At 32.3% G+C, this 15,975-nt stretch overlaps 1 protein-coding gene across 6 annotated transcripts in view; it reads left to right on the plus strand.

Annotated features, from left to right (window-relative positions):
- The window catches only part of SEMA3A (semaphorin 3A), a 691,723-nt gene that overhangs the window by 655,092 nt on the left and 20,656 nt on the right, over positions 1–15,975 (plus strand). For all 6 annotated transcript variants that reach the window (XM_054692483.1, XM_054692485.1, XM_054692484.1 and 3 more), the window contains 3 exons: positions 6,863–6,904; positions 11,286–11,443; positions 15,190–15,257. In XM_054692483.1, coding sequence (XP_054548458.1) covers positions 6,863–6,904; positions 11,286–11,443; positions 15,190–15,257 — 268 coding nt within the window. The remainder of the gene's footprint in view (positions 1–6,862; positions 6,905–11,285; positions 11,444–15,189; positions 15,258–15,975) is intronic.

A 15,975-nucleotide genomic window follows, 5' to 3' on the forward strand; every position in this document is an offset into this window, starting at 1 on the left:
CCATGCTAAAGGAAATGGATTCAGAATGACAAGGAAACTAAAGATAATTTAACCTTCTTTTCATTTTACTCATAAATTGTTTTTATCATATTTTCTTAAAAAGATTATAAGCAAAATATGTTTGATGTTTTAAAGTCACCAGTGGCAAATTTGTTACGGATGTATAGTGGACACACTTAAGAAATGTGCAGATATTTGTTCTTTGCTCCTAAAAGACAGACACAGCCTAGGCAAATTTATATAGGGTTGGGGATAGAAGAAGCAAGGTGTAGATTGAAGTGAGAGAAGAGAACCAAAGCAACATATATCAAAATGTCTGTTGTTCCTTTTGGAATGCTAGCGAATAGAAAGTGTTTGAATTTGAAGCATGCCTTGATATGAATTCTTTATGCCATGACAGATACCTTAAAAGTGTTATTTCAGCAAACACATATGATAAATTTATACCTGCAAAGCAAGCTGAATTACAATAATTTTGTGGACAGAAAATGAAAAAAAAAATATTGGAACTATTTGCACAATTAACTATTGCCTTAGGTGTTTCAGATACTTTATAAAATGAAAACTGAATTAAAAATTTTAGCTAATTAAATATTAGCAAGGTGCTCATAAAACTATTCTTATCTCATATTTCTTGACCTGTTTATTAGCCCAAGAGATCTTTGCTCACTGTTCAGCAATATTTTGAAGAGAAAATTATACGTACAGTATGGTAAACTCCTAATTTATTTCATTCATTTAAAATTATGATTAACATTAAAACAGTAACTGGTGGCTCCCTGGTGGCATATGGGGTTAAGACACAGCACTGTGAAGCTGTCCACAGCCACTGCAGGACAAGTTCGATCCCCGGCCAGGAGGTGACCCACATGGCGCAGCAGACCTCTCCTGACTCACCTACTGCTCCCCTCAGCAGTGTATTTCAGTCAGTCCACATGTTCTGCTCCCCACTCTGTCTCTGGTGAATCCTCTCACCTCCCACACATCTGGCCTGTACTCCAGCTCTTGTATGCATAAATAAATAAATCTTTAAAAAAAAAAAACAAGTAACTAGTAAATCATGACAAACACCTTGTGGCGACAATTACCCAATTATTCAATGGAAAGAATTTAGGTTCATCGGTCATATGTACAGAGCAGTTCTATTTGGAACACTTGTCCAATCCCTTTGAGCTTCCCTGTCAATAAAACAGTGAGGCTAACACCAACTTCACAAGGAGACTGGAAGAATTAGACATGTTAGATGAAAAAACACATTGTATGTAGTACCAGGTACCATGCTCAAAATTTAATTGTTAATATAATTTTATTATTTTAGTTTAGCAAAAATGAAAATAAGCCATAAAATAAACAATTTTTTCTGTAATTCTTGGTTTAATCTTCAAACACTAAAATCATCCTAATTTTGTTATGATTTTTTAAAATCAGGTACTTTGTTGTTTATTTATGTGTGGCATAGAATGATGAGTAATAATCCCTATCTTTCACCATGACTCATTTCAGTGTTGATACTTCATCTTACAAATTCAAAAATAGTTATCCAAATGGACCTTGCTGGTAATGTAGGGTCCATCTAAATTTAGAAAGTAAATTAAAGATTCTGAAGGTGAAAAAATATATTGCTGTTTGGTTTTCATTGTTATGTTTCCAGGACCTAAGATATGTTCTAAACCAACATTTATTAAAGGAAGGTATCAGTATTGATGGAAAATGAAATATGATAAATGTTAAGAGATTGAGGCCTTCTAATGGGAGTCCATGCTTAGAGTGAGGTGCCAGACATGAGGAAGACAAACTAGGACTAGAAACAAGTTATCCTGCAGATTATGCTCCAATTAGTCTCTAGTAGAAAATAAAAAAGCCAGTGCAATAAATTTGAAAATTTACATTGTCACCATGGTTGTAAATGAAGTTATAGGAAGTAATAAAATATTACATTAACTTAAAAATTTACAACTTTTTCTAGAATTCTTTGTATTAGTCATAATTCCATATTTCTCTTTAGTTATATATTATTGAAAGAAATTTCACTTAGTAATTCAACTATAAACAAAACATATTCTGTTTACCATTGTCCTGACACATAATTAAGTTCTAGTGATTCAGCGGCGAACACTGTAAACCTGGTCCATGACTTTATGCAACTTTTAGACTCATCTTTTAAAGTACTTAGTTTACTACCTATTAATACAATTAATTTGATGTTATATAGCTATATCAGTTCAAATCATGCCACTTTAAAAAAGTTTCCTTTTTTCTCATTTAATTTTTCTATCACAAATTTATAAACAAACATGCATAATTATTTAATACTATATTATAGCTAATTTTCATTTCCCATATCTTTGTAATTTGTTTGTATTTCACCTCTAGTTATATATTTAGTGCATTAATAAAGTTTTTAGTTTAGAAATAATAATTTGACATGATCTATTAAATGACTTTTGACAAAATATGAAATATTGGAAGACAACAATTTTGCAAACAAGTATTTAATATCTGTTATATCTTGTTAGTATTTTGCAGATAAAAATACAGTCAAATTACACCTATGATAACTATTGAATGGCATCTGTGTGGCATTTAAGGCATGAGAAAGGGTCTTTATCATTCTCTAACAGTTAAGTATAAATAAATAATATGATGCTGGCATAAAAATGATTTTTTATGAGTTTACAATTTTATAAAAACATTGCTTGCAACCTGGAATACATTTCCTTCCACAGATAAATGTTCCAGTTTATTCCCATGTTCTCTGCTGTGTCTTATTGTCATTGTTACTTTTTTGACACTCCAGTAGACAAAACATATTTGGGCAGAGTTTAGAGAAATATTTACTTTCAGCATTCTATTCTATCAGGCAAAGTTCATACATATATTGTGGTCTAGCAATTGGAATATTTCACTGTCAAACTTTGTTTAATTTTGGAGTGGGAGAAAAAAAATACAAAACACGGTAAAGTATATACAGTGAAAGAAGCAAATGTTACAGTTTCTGCATTTCTGTTTGAGCCATGCAAGTCATTCCAACTAACATAAAATAAATTTTAAAAGGGTTAGCTTGAGCATTCATTATGATAGATTGACAAGGTAAATAGACAAAGAACAGATTTAGTGTCATGATGTATCTGATATTCTTGGATTTAAAAAGAAGCTATTTAATGTCAACTAACCAGTTAATTTTACCATAATATCATCTCCATGACACCACATTCATTATATAGACCTGTTAGACTGAAAGCCAAATCTCTTATAAAATCCTGAGTTAAAGCCAGCACTATGTCCATTGCATTCTTGAGGTTGGTTTTAGTGAAACACCTTGACTAATCACAGAACATTCCAGTGGTTTCAAATTATATCCAAGATGCATTCATTCTTGATGACATCAAATCCTAATCAGAATATAGAAAGAAAAATATTCCTCAGTAATAAAAATTTCCATTTTAGAGTAAAAATTTTAATTGGTAATAAGAGGTGGAATAAAATTGCCATTGGTATAACTCCAGAAATGACTTTGAGTTGCCATTAAATATTGAAAATTGTATTAAATTACTAAGCCACAAATCTAATTCCAAATATTACTTGTAACCATAAATCTGAATTTGATTCATGTTTACCGTGTGATCCTAAACAAGCTGATTGTAAGCAAATGAGTCCCAACTTTCTCATTTCATGATGATTATGGTTATAAATGATTGTGATTATAAACTTTCTTTAAAGTTTTTTTTAATTGAGATTGGTAATAAATAATAACTATTTTAACTAATTACATGAATGAAGAATGAAGATTTCTTTTAAAATATTTGAAAATTCTGAAATTTATTCCTTCTTTAAAAATATAGACTAGGCATCAAGGTGGACTTATGCTGATTTTTACTCCATATGTGATTTTTTTTCCAGTACAGTCAAATAGGATTTTACCTTTGAAACAGTGAAGTGTTAACGTCAAGTTGCAACACATTAAAAAAAAAAAGTTGCAGCACATTTAGTCAACTGGGTTTATTTATAGTTCTATTGACTGCAAAGGATTGCAAGGCAGTCACATAGATAACACATGCATTTTAAACCCAGTGCATGCAATATGCCATGAACAGCTGAGCAAACAAATGAAAGAGTTTAATTTTCATTGAAATGTAAAACATAATTGATACTTTCCAAAACCTAGTCTCTTAACTCATTGTAAAGGAGTATCCATGTGCTTAACATCGAGAGATATATGTCAGATTCTCCTGGAATCAGCAGGTTGAAAAGCTCTGCAAGTGCGAAAGTTTAATAAGGAATAGATTAAAATATCTGGGAAAATATAGTAAATTAGAGTCATAGAAAATCTTGAAAAGATGCTAAGTTTTTAATTTCATTTTTATTCAAACACCAATTAAATTTGCATTTGAAACTAGTTTCATGAGAAATGCTTATGAAGCTACATCTGTTTTAAATGGAAGTCATATTCACCACCAGCATTTCTCAGAAAAAATATAGCTTATTTAAATGGATGTCTTTTTAATATATTGCCTATTAAAATTCAACCACAGCCAGCATATAGAACATACTAGTCCAAACAGATATTAATTCTCTAGTCGAAAAAATAATGCTTTTCTTAATTAAGGGATTTTAGGATCTTAATTTAATTATATTGAAATCACAGTGTAACACAGTGGACTCTGATGTGTATTGGGTTTGTTTTGTTGTACCTATTATTTATGAAATAAGTCATTTTCTTCTACCTTCGAGATATTTAACATATTGTATTGCTGTGCTCACTGTGGCAGCACATATACTATTTTTTTGTTAATGAACAGGAAAGGATGAATTTTAATTAACTTCACAATTTTGTATAACTTCTCTGAAGTTTTTAAAAGAACTTAGATATTGCTAACTTATACTAGCTGTTAATTCGGTCTTAGAAGCACTTTACTTACACCTAATTCATGAAAGTTAGCATGAAACTAGATGTTCACATAAACACATAGCTATTTCACATGTGAAACTTGGAATATAAGAAGTTTCGTGGGATATTTCCTAACTTTTCTAAATTCTCTGTTTGGGTTATTTAAGCGGAATATATATAATCCTAAATACAGTAGTCAATTTTACCTTTAAAAACTAAAATTCTTCTGTGCTGATAAATTCTAAAGTTCATAACTCTGCATAGAGAAAATTTGTAAACATTCTTTTCAGTGTGGTTGTCTGTATAATTGATATTTTCTATAGAAAAGTATTGTTTTTAATATTAATTTAAACTATGAAAATGGGAAACTGTGGGAAATCCTTAAATTAGTCCAGTCAGTAACTGTACATCCTCAATCATTTGTCCCATTTGCATCTTGGGTAGGTTGACTTAAATTTGTTAAGAAAATCTGCATTCAGCTTAGAGAGCAGGGTTTGAAGTGGAGTTCTGCAATTCTACAGCACATAATGGGTAACTGAAACCACAAGAGAGGATGAGCTCATCTGGTAAGGAATGTAGCTTCCAAGGAGAGTGGAAAGGAGTCAGCAAGAAATCATCATGAAAGTGATTGAAGGATGTAAGGACTCTGGAAAAGGATAAGAATAGTCAATAACTAGTTACTGAGCATAATGATATTTATTAGAGGATGCATTTAAGAAAAAATGAGTGGTCAATGGTGCCATAACAAAACCCAAAAAAGTACTGAAATTCTCCATTCAGCCCTATCGTTCATTGGCATACTGCTTCTGAAAATTGTAGGTCACTTTAGAGATTCAGTGGTCTCCTCACCCCTGAGTGACGCTGAGTGAGACATGAATACATAAAGACAGTGAGTACAGAATATCTAGATGATTTTTGAAGAAATTCAAGGTAAACTTGAAGGATCATGGACTTTTTTTTGAAAAGGTGGTTGTCCTTATCTTAAATACAAATTGAATGGAAGGAAAAGTATAGTCATGTAAATGAAAGAGAATTGGTAAAACATTCATTCACTCACTCATCATGCATTCATTTAACAGTTACTCACTGAGAACTTGTAAATACCAGGAACCATGCCAGGTGCTAGGGAGATGGCAATGAATGAAACAGACAAATATCTCTGTCCTCAATTACTGTGTATGTCTCTGTGTGCACGCGTGCGTGTGTGTGGCAGGAACAAACAAATATGAAGACATGTGTGGCCTTTTCTGCCACTCCTCACATCCTATCAGCCTCAACTTTAATTCCCACTTGAATGTGTTTCACTTTCTGCACCACAACTTCTCAGTGGACAATTTTGAAAGTCCTTATCTGCTATTCTCAGATTTTTCTCTGTGGTAATTTCCATGACACATCATATTACTGACTTTTCCTATTGCTCAAACCTTACTTCGTCACTACCTCTGCTAAGGGTTTACCTACGGGTCCACTTTTAGGTTGGATGGAGGAACTCACATGACACATGATAAATATATGTGTCTGTACCAATCACTGCTTTAGCCTCATTCTGTTCTTCCTCCTTCTTAATGAAATTTATGAAGATCATGGAATCACTTTGCTTTTTTGACAGTCTTCAATGCAAAGCAAAGCCTCACTTCCTCGAACCTCCTCAAAATAACTAACTCAAGCCTGAAATACATAAGTCCTTTCGAATACCCTCTTACTGGATGGTCCTTTTGACTGATTTATTGCAATAAGCAATAAACCCAATATGATCGCTATTTGTATGTTCTTGAAAGTCATTGGCTAGAGGACATTAACACTTTCATTTTCTGCACATACTTGACCCTTAACCTATAAAATTTCTTTCACATGTTTTGTGGGTACTAAGATTATCTCTCTAAAAACATTCTTGATTAATTAATTAATGTTAGTTAATCAACGACTGACTTTAGTAATTCACCAAGCATTTCACATTTTTGTTTTCTTCTTTAGGAACCAACTGTTATTTCAGCAATGGAACTTTCCACTAAGCAGGTACTATCTTTATGCATTTTAATCAATAATCTATATTTTGAAAGTTTCATGTGGTAAAAGATAAATATATTTATGAACATGAATTCTAATGGATTTATTTACAATTTTTCCAAAAAAAGAGAAAAGAAAGACTAGTCTTAAAATAAACTAGTAAAATGAAATCTAAAGATAAGTGTCATTGCTCCCATGTTTATGACCAATTTCATTCATGTCAAATAAACATGCTTCTTAGATCATTATCTGTTGCAATTTATTACTTGTAGAATTTCTATTAATCATTGTAATATATTTGCTCAATAGTTATTTTCATCTATCTAATTATGTTTCTATCCTCTAAAAATAACATTGATGGGTACTTCAGGTTTATAATTTAATTTAAAACATAAACAAAATAAATAAAATACATTTTATAGGCTCATAAAATTATACACCAGACTATGTTTGAAGTAAAATGTTAATTTTACTCTTTCAGTAGAATTGTATGCTAGAGGAAACATTTAGTTTGGCTAAGTATAAAAGGAAAACAGCAAAATGGTCACTGCCCAATAATAAGTTATTAAACTCTATGAATTCAAAGGTTAAGGGCAGTATGGTAATAGCCTTTCCATTCACATTGAATGAATGCTTTGGCAAAATACTTAAGAAACACAAATCACTTGTAAATACTAAATGACTTGCAAACAAATCGATTTGTAACTCCTTACAAGTTATCTTTGCTCCATAAATATTATCTAGCCCTTCTATCTAATATTTCAATAGTAACTATAGAAATAACAAAAAAGGCTTAGATGCTGCATTGAAATTAGTTATTAAATAACCCTGCAGAAAAAGCCAGAATGCAGTAGGGAGTCCCTCACACACTGTAATGAAAACTTATAAAGAAAATTGTTAAATTTGAGAATGGATTCCTGAACTGTTTGACCATGCATTCTCCTGTACAAGATACTAAAAAAGTGGGCCAAAAAACTGAGTATGTATTCTTTCCACACATACATATCAAAATAGGTTGATAATCTCCAAGATATTTAGAGAAACTCAGTGCAGATATTATTGACCTGATAGTGTTATCTTACACCTCATAACTATGTGTTCACCTGTTCTTGTAATCTAAAAATTGTCAGATGTTGGCAAGGAAATCTGGGGATTTCCAAGGATGGAAACTAGACTGGAATATTCTTTCCTGTAATGATATTTTTAATTATTTATTTTTGGGTCAGCTTCATTACCAATCTTAACTGTATTAGTTATTACATTAGTTTTGGAAGACCTTCCTTTTATTAAAAAAATGCTACCTTTAAATTACCTATGAAATGCAAAACATTGCACCAACAAACAAAAACAGTTTATCAATTTTAAATACCACAGGAGAAGTGTCCCTAGCATTCATTTTCCATTACTGGAAGTTTGATTTTATTCAGATGTGACTCACTTTCATTCATGCTCATGGAAATTTTAAAAGTGAAGCAGTAGTTTCAAGAGGGACAAGCAGCATTGCAACTAATTTTCTGGATAAATGGTCTCATCTCCTGCCTGTGACCCGAAACTTGTTAAGGAAGATGTGAGAAAGCCTGTGGTGATGTTAAATTGGGCAGAAAATACACATCAGTTTGCTTGCTAGTGACTGGATGATGCTTGGCGGTGCCTATAGCCTTCCCTGTACTTTACTATAGTACAATTTTATTTTTGTAAATCATTAATAGTGCTGCAGAATGATTGTAAAATGACAAGTAGACATGGATTTGTATTTAATTTTTGGCATTTTATCACACTTTGGGTTTTCATTATAATTTTTTTGGTTACCATATGTTTGGTTTTCTGTTCTTTCCCAATGTTGTTTCCCTGTTTTTCTCCAGGCGACAGATTTAGATATTGTTATTTAGATAATACCAACTCCATTATTACTCAAACATCATATTCTTAAAAATCTTTAAGTATGAATTGTGCTCAAACTTCTTAAAATTGTTTGGCCACAGGCAGAAGCATTTTGATGAGGAGTGACAAGTTCACTAGGAGCTTTTTAAATAATTACAACCATAATATATGGATATCCATACTTCTGGATATTGCAACCCTATTGTGACTAATTTAATTCTTTAAATATTGTATATTTGCTTCATTTTCATCACATTGAAATTACTTACCTTCTATATATACAAGTTTATTTTTTTTTATTTATTTTTTTTTTATAGAGGCATGTTTTATTTATTTATTTATTTTGTTTGTTTGTTTTGTTTATACATGCACTGGGTACAGTCAGAAGCGCGGGAGGGTGAGAGAATTCACCAGAGCCAGAGCGGGGAGCAGAGCAGGCAGAAGGACCGAGGTACACTGCTGAGGGGAGCAGCGGGCGGCAGGAGAGGTCTGCGCGCCATATGGGACCCTCCTCCGGTGGCTGGGGAGCAGCCGGGGATCGAACCGGCGCCACAGTGGCTGCGGGCAGCTTCGCAACCCAGCGCTCAACCGCTGCGCCACCGGGGAGGCCCTATATACAAGTTTATTAAAAAAAAAAAAGAAGAGAGAAAGAAATTGGAAGAGAGAAGGAAAGAATTGGAGAAAACAAAAAGACATTCCTTTCCTTAGTTCTTTGTTAATACTCCCTAAATAACGGTCTATGGCTATCACTGTGTCTGTAGGTGCTTTTAGAGAATTACAAATCAGTCCAGTTTTCTCAACAAAAATCTTAACACTATTTTACCTTTCCTTCCCAGAGACTTTATCACTTCTTAATTTGCCATGATGTATAACATTCTTCAATATAATAAAATATGGACATAGTGAAATTTTGAGTGTCTAGTAATATCTACTAGATAGTATACATTATACTATAAAATTATATACTATAAATATTCTCCATTAGAAAAATGGAGCAAGAAATATTTATCATGGTAATTGCTTCCATAATGTTTCAGTTTTTATTGTGTTACTTCTTCCCTTCTATTTCCCATTTTTATATTAAGATGTAAGTTGGCTAGTTTCACCACAGAAATTGTTTTATTGTAATTACTCCTTGTACCCATAATATTCTTTAAATTCTAAAAGTTACTCAATCTTCACTCAACTTAGTTTTTTTTGAATATATGTAATCCATCTTTGAAAGTCTTTTGGAAACACAGAGTTTATTATTATGTCCATTGCTTACAGTTAGAAAATTTGTAACATTAAAAGAGTACACCATGATTCTGATAATGACTTTAATGTGATTTATTTTTCATATATATAATGGAGGAAATAAAGTACATTTGAAGTGTTTTCCATGTACACTATTATATATTTCAATATTTACACAGCTTTTATTTAAGACTTACAGTTATTCAATCCTTAACTGCAAGAAAAAGGAGGTATGGCATCAATTTCAGTAAATTGAATAAATGGCAAAATAATTTTAATGGTATTATGTGTTTACATAAATTTGCAGCTGTTATGTTACATTGGCTTGACATTATTAAAGACATTTGTAAAATTATACTGATATCGGGAATTAGTGGCTGCTAGAAATTTGGGTTTTTTTAATTTTTTCCATATTTTGTCTCATTTGGTAGTCCAAATTCATTGGGGATAAGGACATTTATAGAGTTTTTATCTGTATGTATACTTTAGAGATCCAGCAAAACATGCTTATTTTATGCATAACTTAAAGTTATTTCTTAGAAAACGAAGATGAACAGCTGAAGAGCACACAGAGTTAATGTAGGACAGGATGGAGCATCCATTGGCCTCGATGCCCAGCGCAGCACTTTAAAGTAACACCTCAGCCTTTTGTTCAAGTCAAATGCACCAGCCAGAGTCATTTGACTTCCATTTTTGTTGATCATTCAAATGGGAAGCAACTTAGTAATTTTCCTTAAAGTAATCTTCCCGAAGATAGTGCAAAACCAAGACAGTTCTTGGTGTTGAGTCAAAACTTCTAAAAACTGCAAGCACCAGATCTTCGCCCATTCCCTTTTCATAAGCTAGCAAATACATCATGGGCCATTAATAGGGCGACCATGACTCAGAAACAAATGATCCCTGACTCAAAACCAACACGAATGCATGGCAATGTAGTTCACCTAGATAATGAAAATTGTAACCAGAAGTAAAAAATAAAAAAGCTGTCTAAGAACAAAAACCCAAGAGCTGAGCCTGACACTGATTAGGATCTCACTGTCTTTATCTTCCCTGGTTTTATAGCTATGAAATATACCTGTTTCGATGAAGCATTTCGATTTTAATCTTCTATTTTACTCTTCCTCGTACTAGCTATCTTTGAAGAAGAGGGGTTTTTTTTGTTTGTTTTTTTTTGGCTTGTTTGTTTTTTAGCCCACAGATGGGAAACTTTGTAAAGGAAAGGGGTGTTGAAAAACAAGATAATGTTTGTCATGATAGTAATCTCTTTCCACAGCAACAGCTGTATATCGGTTCCAGCGCAGGGGTTGCCCAGCTGCCGCTGCACCGCTGCGACGTGTATGGAAAAGCCTGCGCGGAGTGCTGCCTGGCTAGAGACCCCTATTGCGCCTGGGACGGCTCCGCCTGCTCCCGCTACTTTCCTACTGCCAAGAGGTAGGAGGGATGTTAGGAATTAATATGAATTGTCTCCATTTGGCTCACCTGATTCCATTTTGGAGACAGCTTTCTTCTGTAGGTGTCTCATCTCGTTCTGAAGAATGAAAAGCGGTTTAGAAGGATTTTTTCCCCTTCTTTGACAATAGTCCAAAAAATCAGAAGAAGGTATAATAGGCATGTGAATATTAAGTGTAAGGGAACAAATAATAAGTTACTGAGGTACATCTGAAAACACTATAATTCCCTTGAATGTTTATATTCAGAAATTATGAAATTTCATTCTAACCCAAGAGGAAAATGAAGGCCCAAACCCACAGAGAAAATCATGAGTAGAAGCTAGACCAGACCTTGTGCCTTTTAACCTAATACTCTTTTATATATTTATTACTTATTATTTAATAAACATGTATTATAATATTCATTATTATATTTTATACAAATATATTTATAAATATATATTTATAAATAAATATTACATATATTTTTGGCACTTCTTTTTCCCAGCAGCGACATTCTATCCTGGTTTGAAATTTTAATAGGGCAGATTATGTCCTTAGGTGAATGGAAAAATCTCAAAGAAGTGGTTTGCCTTGAGCATCTTAGAATATACATCGCAACCCAATTATAAAATGTCAAAATGAATTTTTTCTAAGTTTGAAGATAACATTTTTTTTGTGAAGATTTTTTTGCTATGAGGTATAACTCTATAACATTATATTAGTTTAAGGTATACAGCATAATAATTGAATATTTGTATATACTGCAAAGTGATCACCATAATAAATCTACTTAACATTAATCAACATACAGAGTGGCAAATTATTTTTTCTTATGATGAGAACTTTGAAGGGCTTCTCTCTTGGTAACTTTCAAATATGCAAAATAGTGTTATGAATGATGGTCACTGTTTTGCATTACATTACCATATTTATGTTATAACTGAAAGTTTCTAAATTTGTATCACTTTTCTATGTAAAACATAAAAATGTTAATTAACTAGCATCAAAATACATCTTTCTTTGACACAAAATATATCTTTATTTGTCCCCCAAAATATAAAGTTCACTATACCATCATAGTATAATTTGGCATTTACCGTGTTGGAATTTGAACTATATAGAATCATGTAATAAAAAGTCCATCAATCTACTTATATTATACAAACATTTTTGGTATAATCTGATAATTCTTAGAAGTATTTTTTTGGACATGCTTGACTAAAAGTTACTAAGGTACACCTAGAAAGTCAAGTCATCATCTAAAATGGTATGTTCTAATGATACGTAACTGTGAGTTACTGTAAAGGAGACTGAATGGGGTCTCTCTGGTGGTACAGGGGGTTAAGTCTCACCACTATGAAGCTATCAGCAGCCACTGCAGCTTGAGTTTGATCTCCGGCCAGGGAGCTAACCCACCTGGCACAGCAGACCTCTCCTGTCTCGCCCACTGCTCCCCTCAGCAGTGTATTTTAGTAGATCCACCTGTTGGGCTCCCTACACTGTCTCTGGTGAATCCTCTCACTGTCCCCACCCTCCTCAACCTCTGGCCTGTAAACCAGCTCTTGTATGCATAAATAAATAAAATAAATGTTTAAAAACAGAAGGGAGACTGAATGTATTACAAATAGACAATCATTTAATAAATTCAAGAGATGCAGTTATACTTGAGGAAGTCCTTGATGCATCCACAAGTTGTATAAAAATTTTGCTTTAAAATGTGTTCTACAACATTTGGATCATTTTAAATGTTGGAAAAATATTAGGTAATAGAAATCTCTATGTAATCTTTTCATTACATACTTGAGATACTGTTGACTGTTGTGTTAAGTCCTCTATAGCTTAAATCAGTCCATAGGGATTAAAACACAGTACTTGTTAATAATTATATTAAATGTAAAAATATTATTAGCTTATGCCTATTTAAAATCATTTTATTTAGTCCTCAACACTCAATTACATCACATTTGTGTTCATTTTGTATATCAATCAATTTTGTTGGGAGTTTAAATTTAAAGTAAAAATTTTGTATGGAGATGTGTTATTGGTTAAAGAAACCATAGATAGATTAATAAACTGTAATATGCAGCTCTTACAGGGACAAAATTAAATTATTAAGATTGGAATTTTATGGTTCTTAAAATCCCTTAGCTCTAGGAAACGTATGGTTACTCAAAATATGTGAAATTCATGTTTAGACTAAAAATGAGTGTTTACTTTCCATATGAAAGTATTAACATTTCTTAATTTACTAATAACCCATTTGATTTTTAAATTTTACTAATAAGAAAGTTGATAAAAATAAGATCATAACTACATCTATAACATTTAATAAGTTGTAAATTGTCCTGTATGTGAAATGTGTTTATTGCATATTTACAATCCAAGATTGAAAGAATTATCATTAACACATTTTTGTTGTGCCTTACAGATTTTACTTATTCCAATTTCATGTTATTTGAAAGGATGTTTAACACTCTCACAATTTATATGTTCTTTGTGATGGCATTTTTCGAAAGCTTAAATGGCAGTAAAAAATGCCTTCCCAAATGCTTTGTGGTTCGTGTTTCACAAGTTCCCTCGTTGGCTCCATTTTGAAATGTGCAACATCTGTTTGATAGTCTCACCAATTCTACAAATAGAAATCTATAAATACTTGGGACTCCTAAATTTATGAATACAGTAACAAATTCCATATTTGCAAACCTTGATGTCCTTTGTGAGAACTCTCTTCAGAGATGGTAACTAACTATGCAGCAAGACAATACTAATTAAATAAGTGCAGAAAACAATTGTACGAGTGTGTCCCCAATCTTCCAGTCTGTTACACATAGCCAAGCTCTGTTAGACTGTCAGAGGACAAGTCTTTTTGCAGCATAGTGACTAGAGCCCACCTTCTCGTTCCCAGTCAGCCACTAGCGAAGTATAGAGAGGACACCCAGAATGTACTGCTGCTAACATGATCTGAACAGTAGAATGTCGGAGAAATTAATTTTGACTTTTATAAACAAATTTGGTTCTTTTATTAAAGGTAAGTTTGTCATTTTTTCTCTCTCATGTCCCGCTAATAAAAGGATGTCTTGTTCCTCAATATTTGTTGTCGCTCTTCTCCTTTTATTCATGCCATAGGTAAGTTGGTCTGCTATTACAATCATGTGATCATAAAAGAAACATTTTGTAAATGGATACACAATCAAAAAAGAAAAGTAAACCTAACTTAAAAATAGAATTCATAGTCTTAATACTTTAAAATTTCAGTGAAGTCTACTAAAGACATTATGTATAAATATGAAGAGAAAGAGAAGTTCTGAATTTTAACATTCATGCTTACATCATTATTAGTGATCAGGAAAAAAAAGTTCTGGTTATTCAGGAAATGGGTTGTTATTCTATATGTTGTGTTTTTTCCCGCAGAATTGAAGATTTTAAGAATTTTAGAGTTACTATGTGTTAGATTCTTAATGATTATTGACATACAGTACCAAAAAAATGATATCCCTATTGTGAATACTTGAAAAAATTAATACATTGTTAGTACTTTTGTATACTGTTTCCCATTTTGTTCATCTTGGAGACTGCTCATCCCATTATGATGAACTGCTTTTAAAAAATCTTTTAGTCCAATGGGAATACATATCTTCCTATAACCTCCTGGATTCATTGATTTTTGATTCTTCTTAGTTTTTATGGCAAATTCCCAAGAGGTATTAGACAAATAATAATACCTTTTAAATGTATTTGTTTTAGACGTACAAGACGACAAGATATAAGAAATGGTGACCCACTGACTCACTGTTCAGACTTACAACACCATGGTAAGTTACAACATGCTTCATCTTTCAACCTGCTAACACCATGATAAAATCATAAGCGGTAATGCATATCCACATATGTGCATGCAGGGAAGGCATCTCTCCCAGAACACTTAAGGAAATTCAACTGAAGAATAAAACTAGAAGGAAGAAAATTCTAAGGAGCATAAAGCTCTGTATTGTGTTTAATTACTACAGGTATGATACATTCAAGATTTTGGATATAAGACATTTAAAGCTCAATTTTCTTATATGAATACGAAGTCAGGAATAGTACATACTTTTGTATCTCATAGCAGCCTGAGTGTAGTAAGCAACAAAAATATTCATTTACATTTATCAATGAAAGAATTATATACTGAAATTAAGCCATGAAATTTTTTCATTAGTATGCTGATGATATAGAACTAATATATCCTAATCAATAGATGACAATTCAATACTGATTTACCAGTAGGCTAGTCCCTAAACTAGAGAATTTGGAGAAAATTCATTTTATGCCACCTAAAAGATTTTAGGTAAGATTTAATGTTAAGTTGCTTAGTTAATGCTGAAATTTTGATTTAAATCTCAGTAAAATTGTAGTATATCTCAGTACCCTACCACTTCATTATTTACATGAACGATAATGAGGTTATGCCTCCCTCTGCTGGGGAAACTTACCAATAACTAAGGAACTCTTCAAGTTTAAAGAGAAATGGTAGAGGATGATTGGCACTTT

The sequence above is a fragment of the Talpa occidentalis genome, unplaced genomic scaffold (assembly GCF_014898055.3).
Source record: "Talpa occidentalis isolate TD23 unplaced genomic scaffold, MPIMG_talOcc4v2.1, whole genome shotgun sequence".
NCBI classification, from domain to species: Eukaryota; Metazoa; Chordata; class Mammalia; order Eulipotyphla; family Talpidae; genus Talpa; species Talpa occidentalis.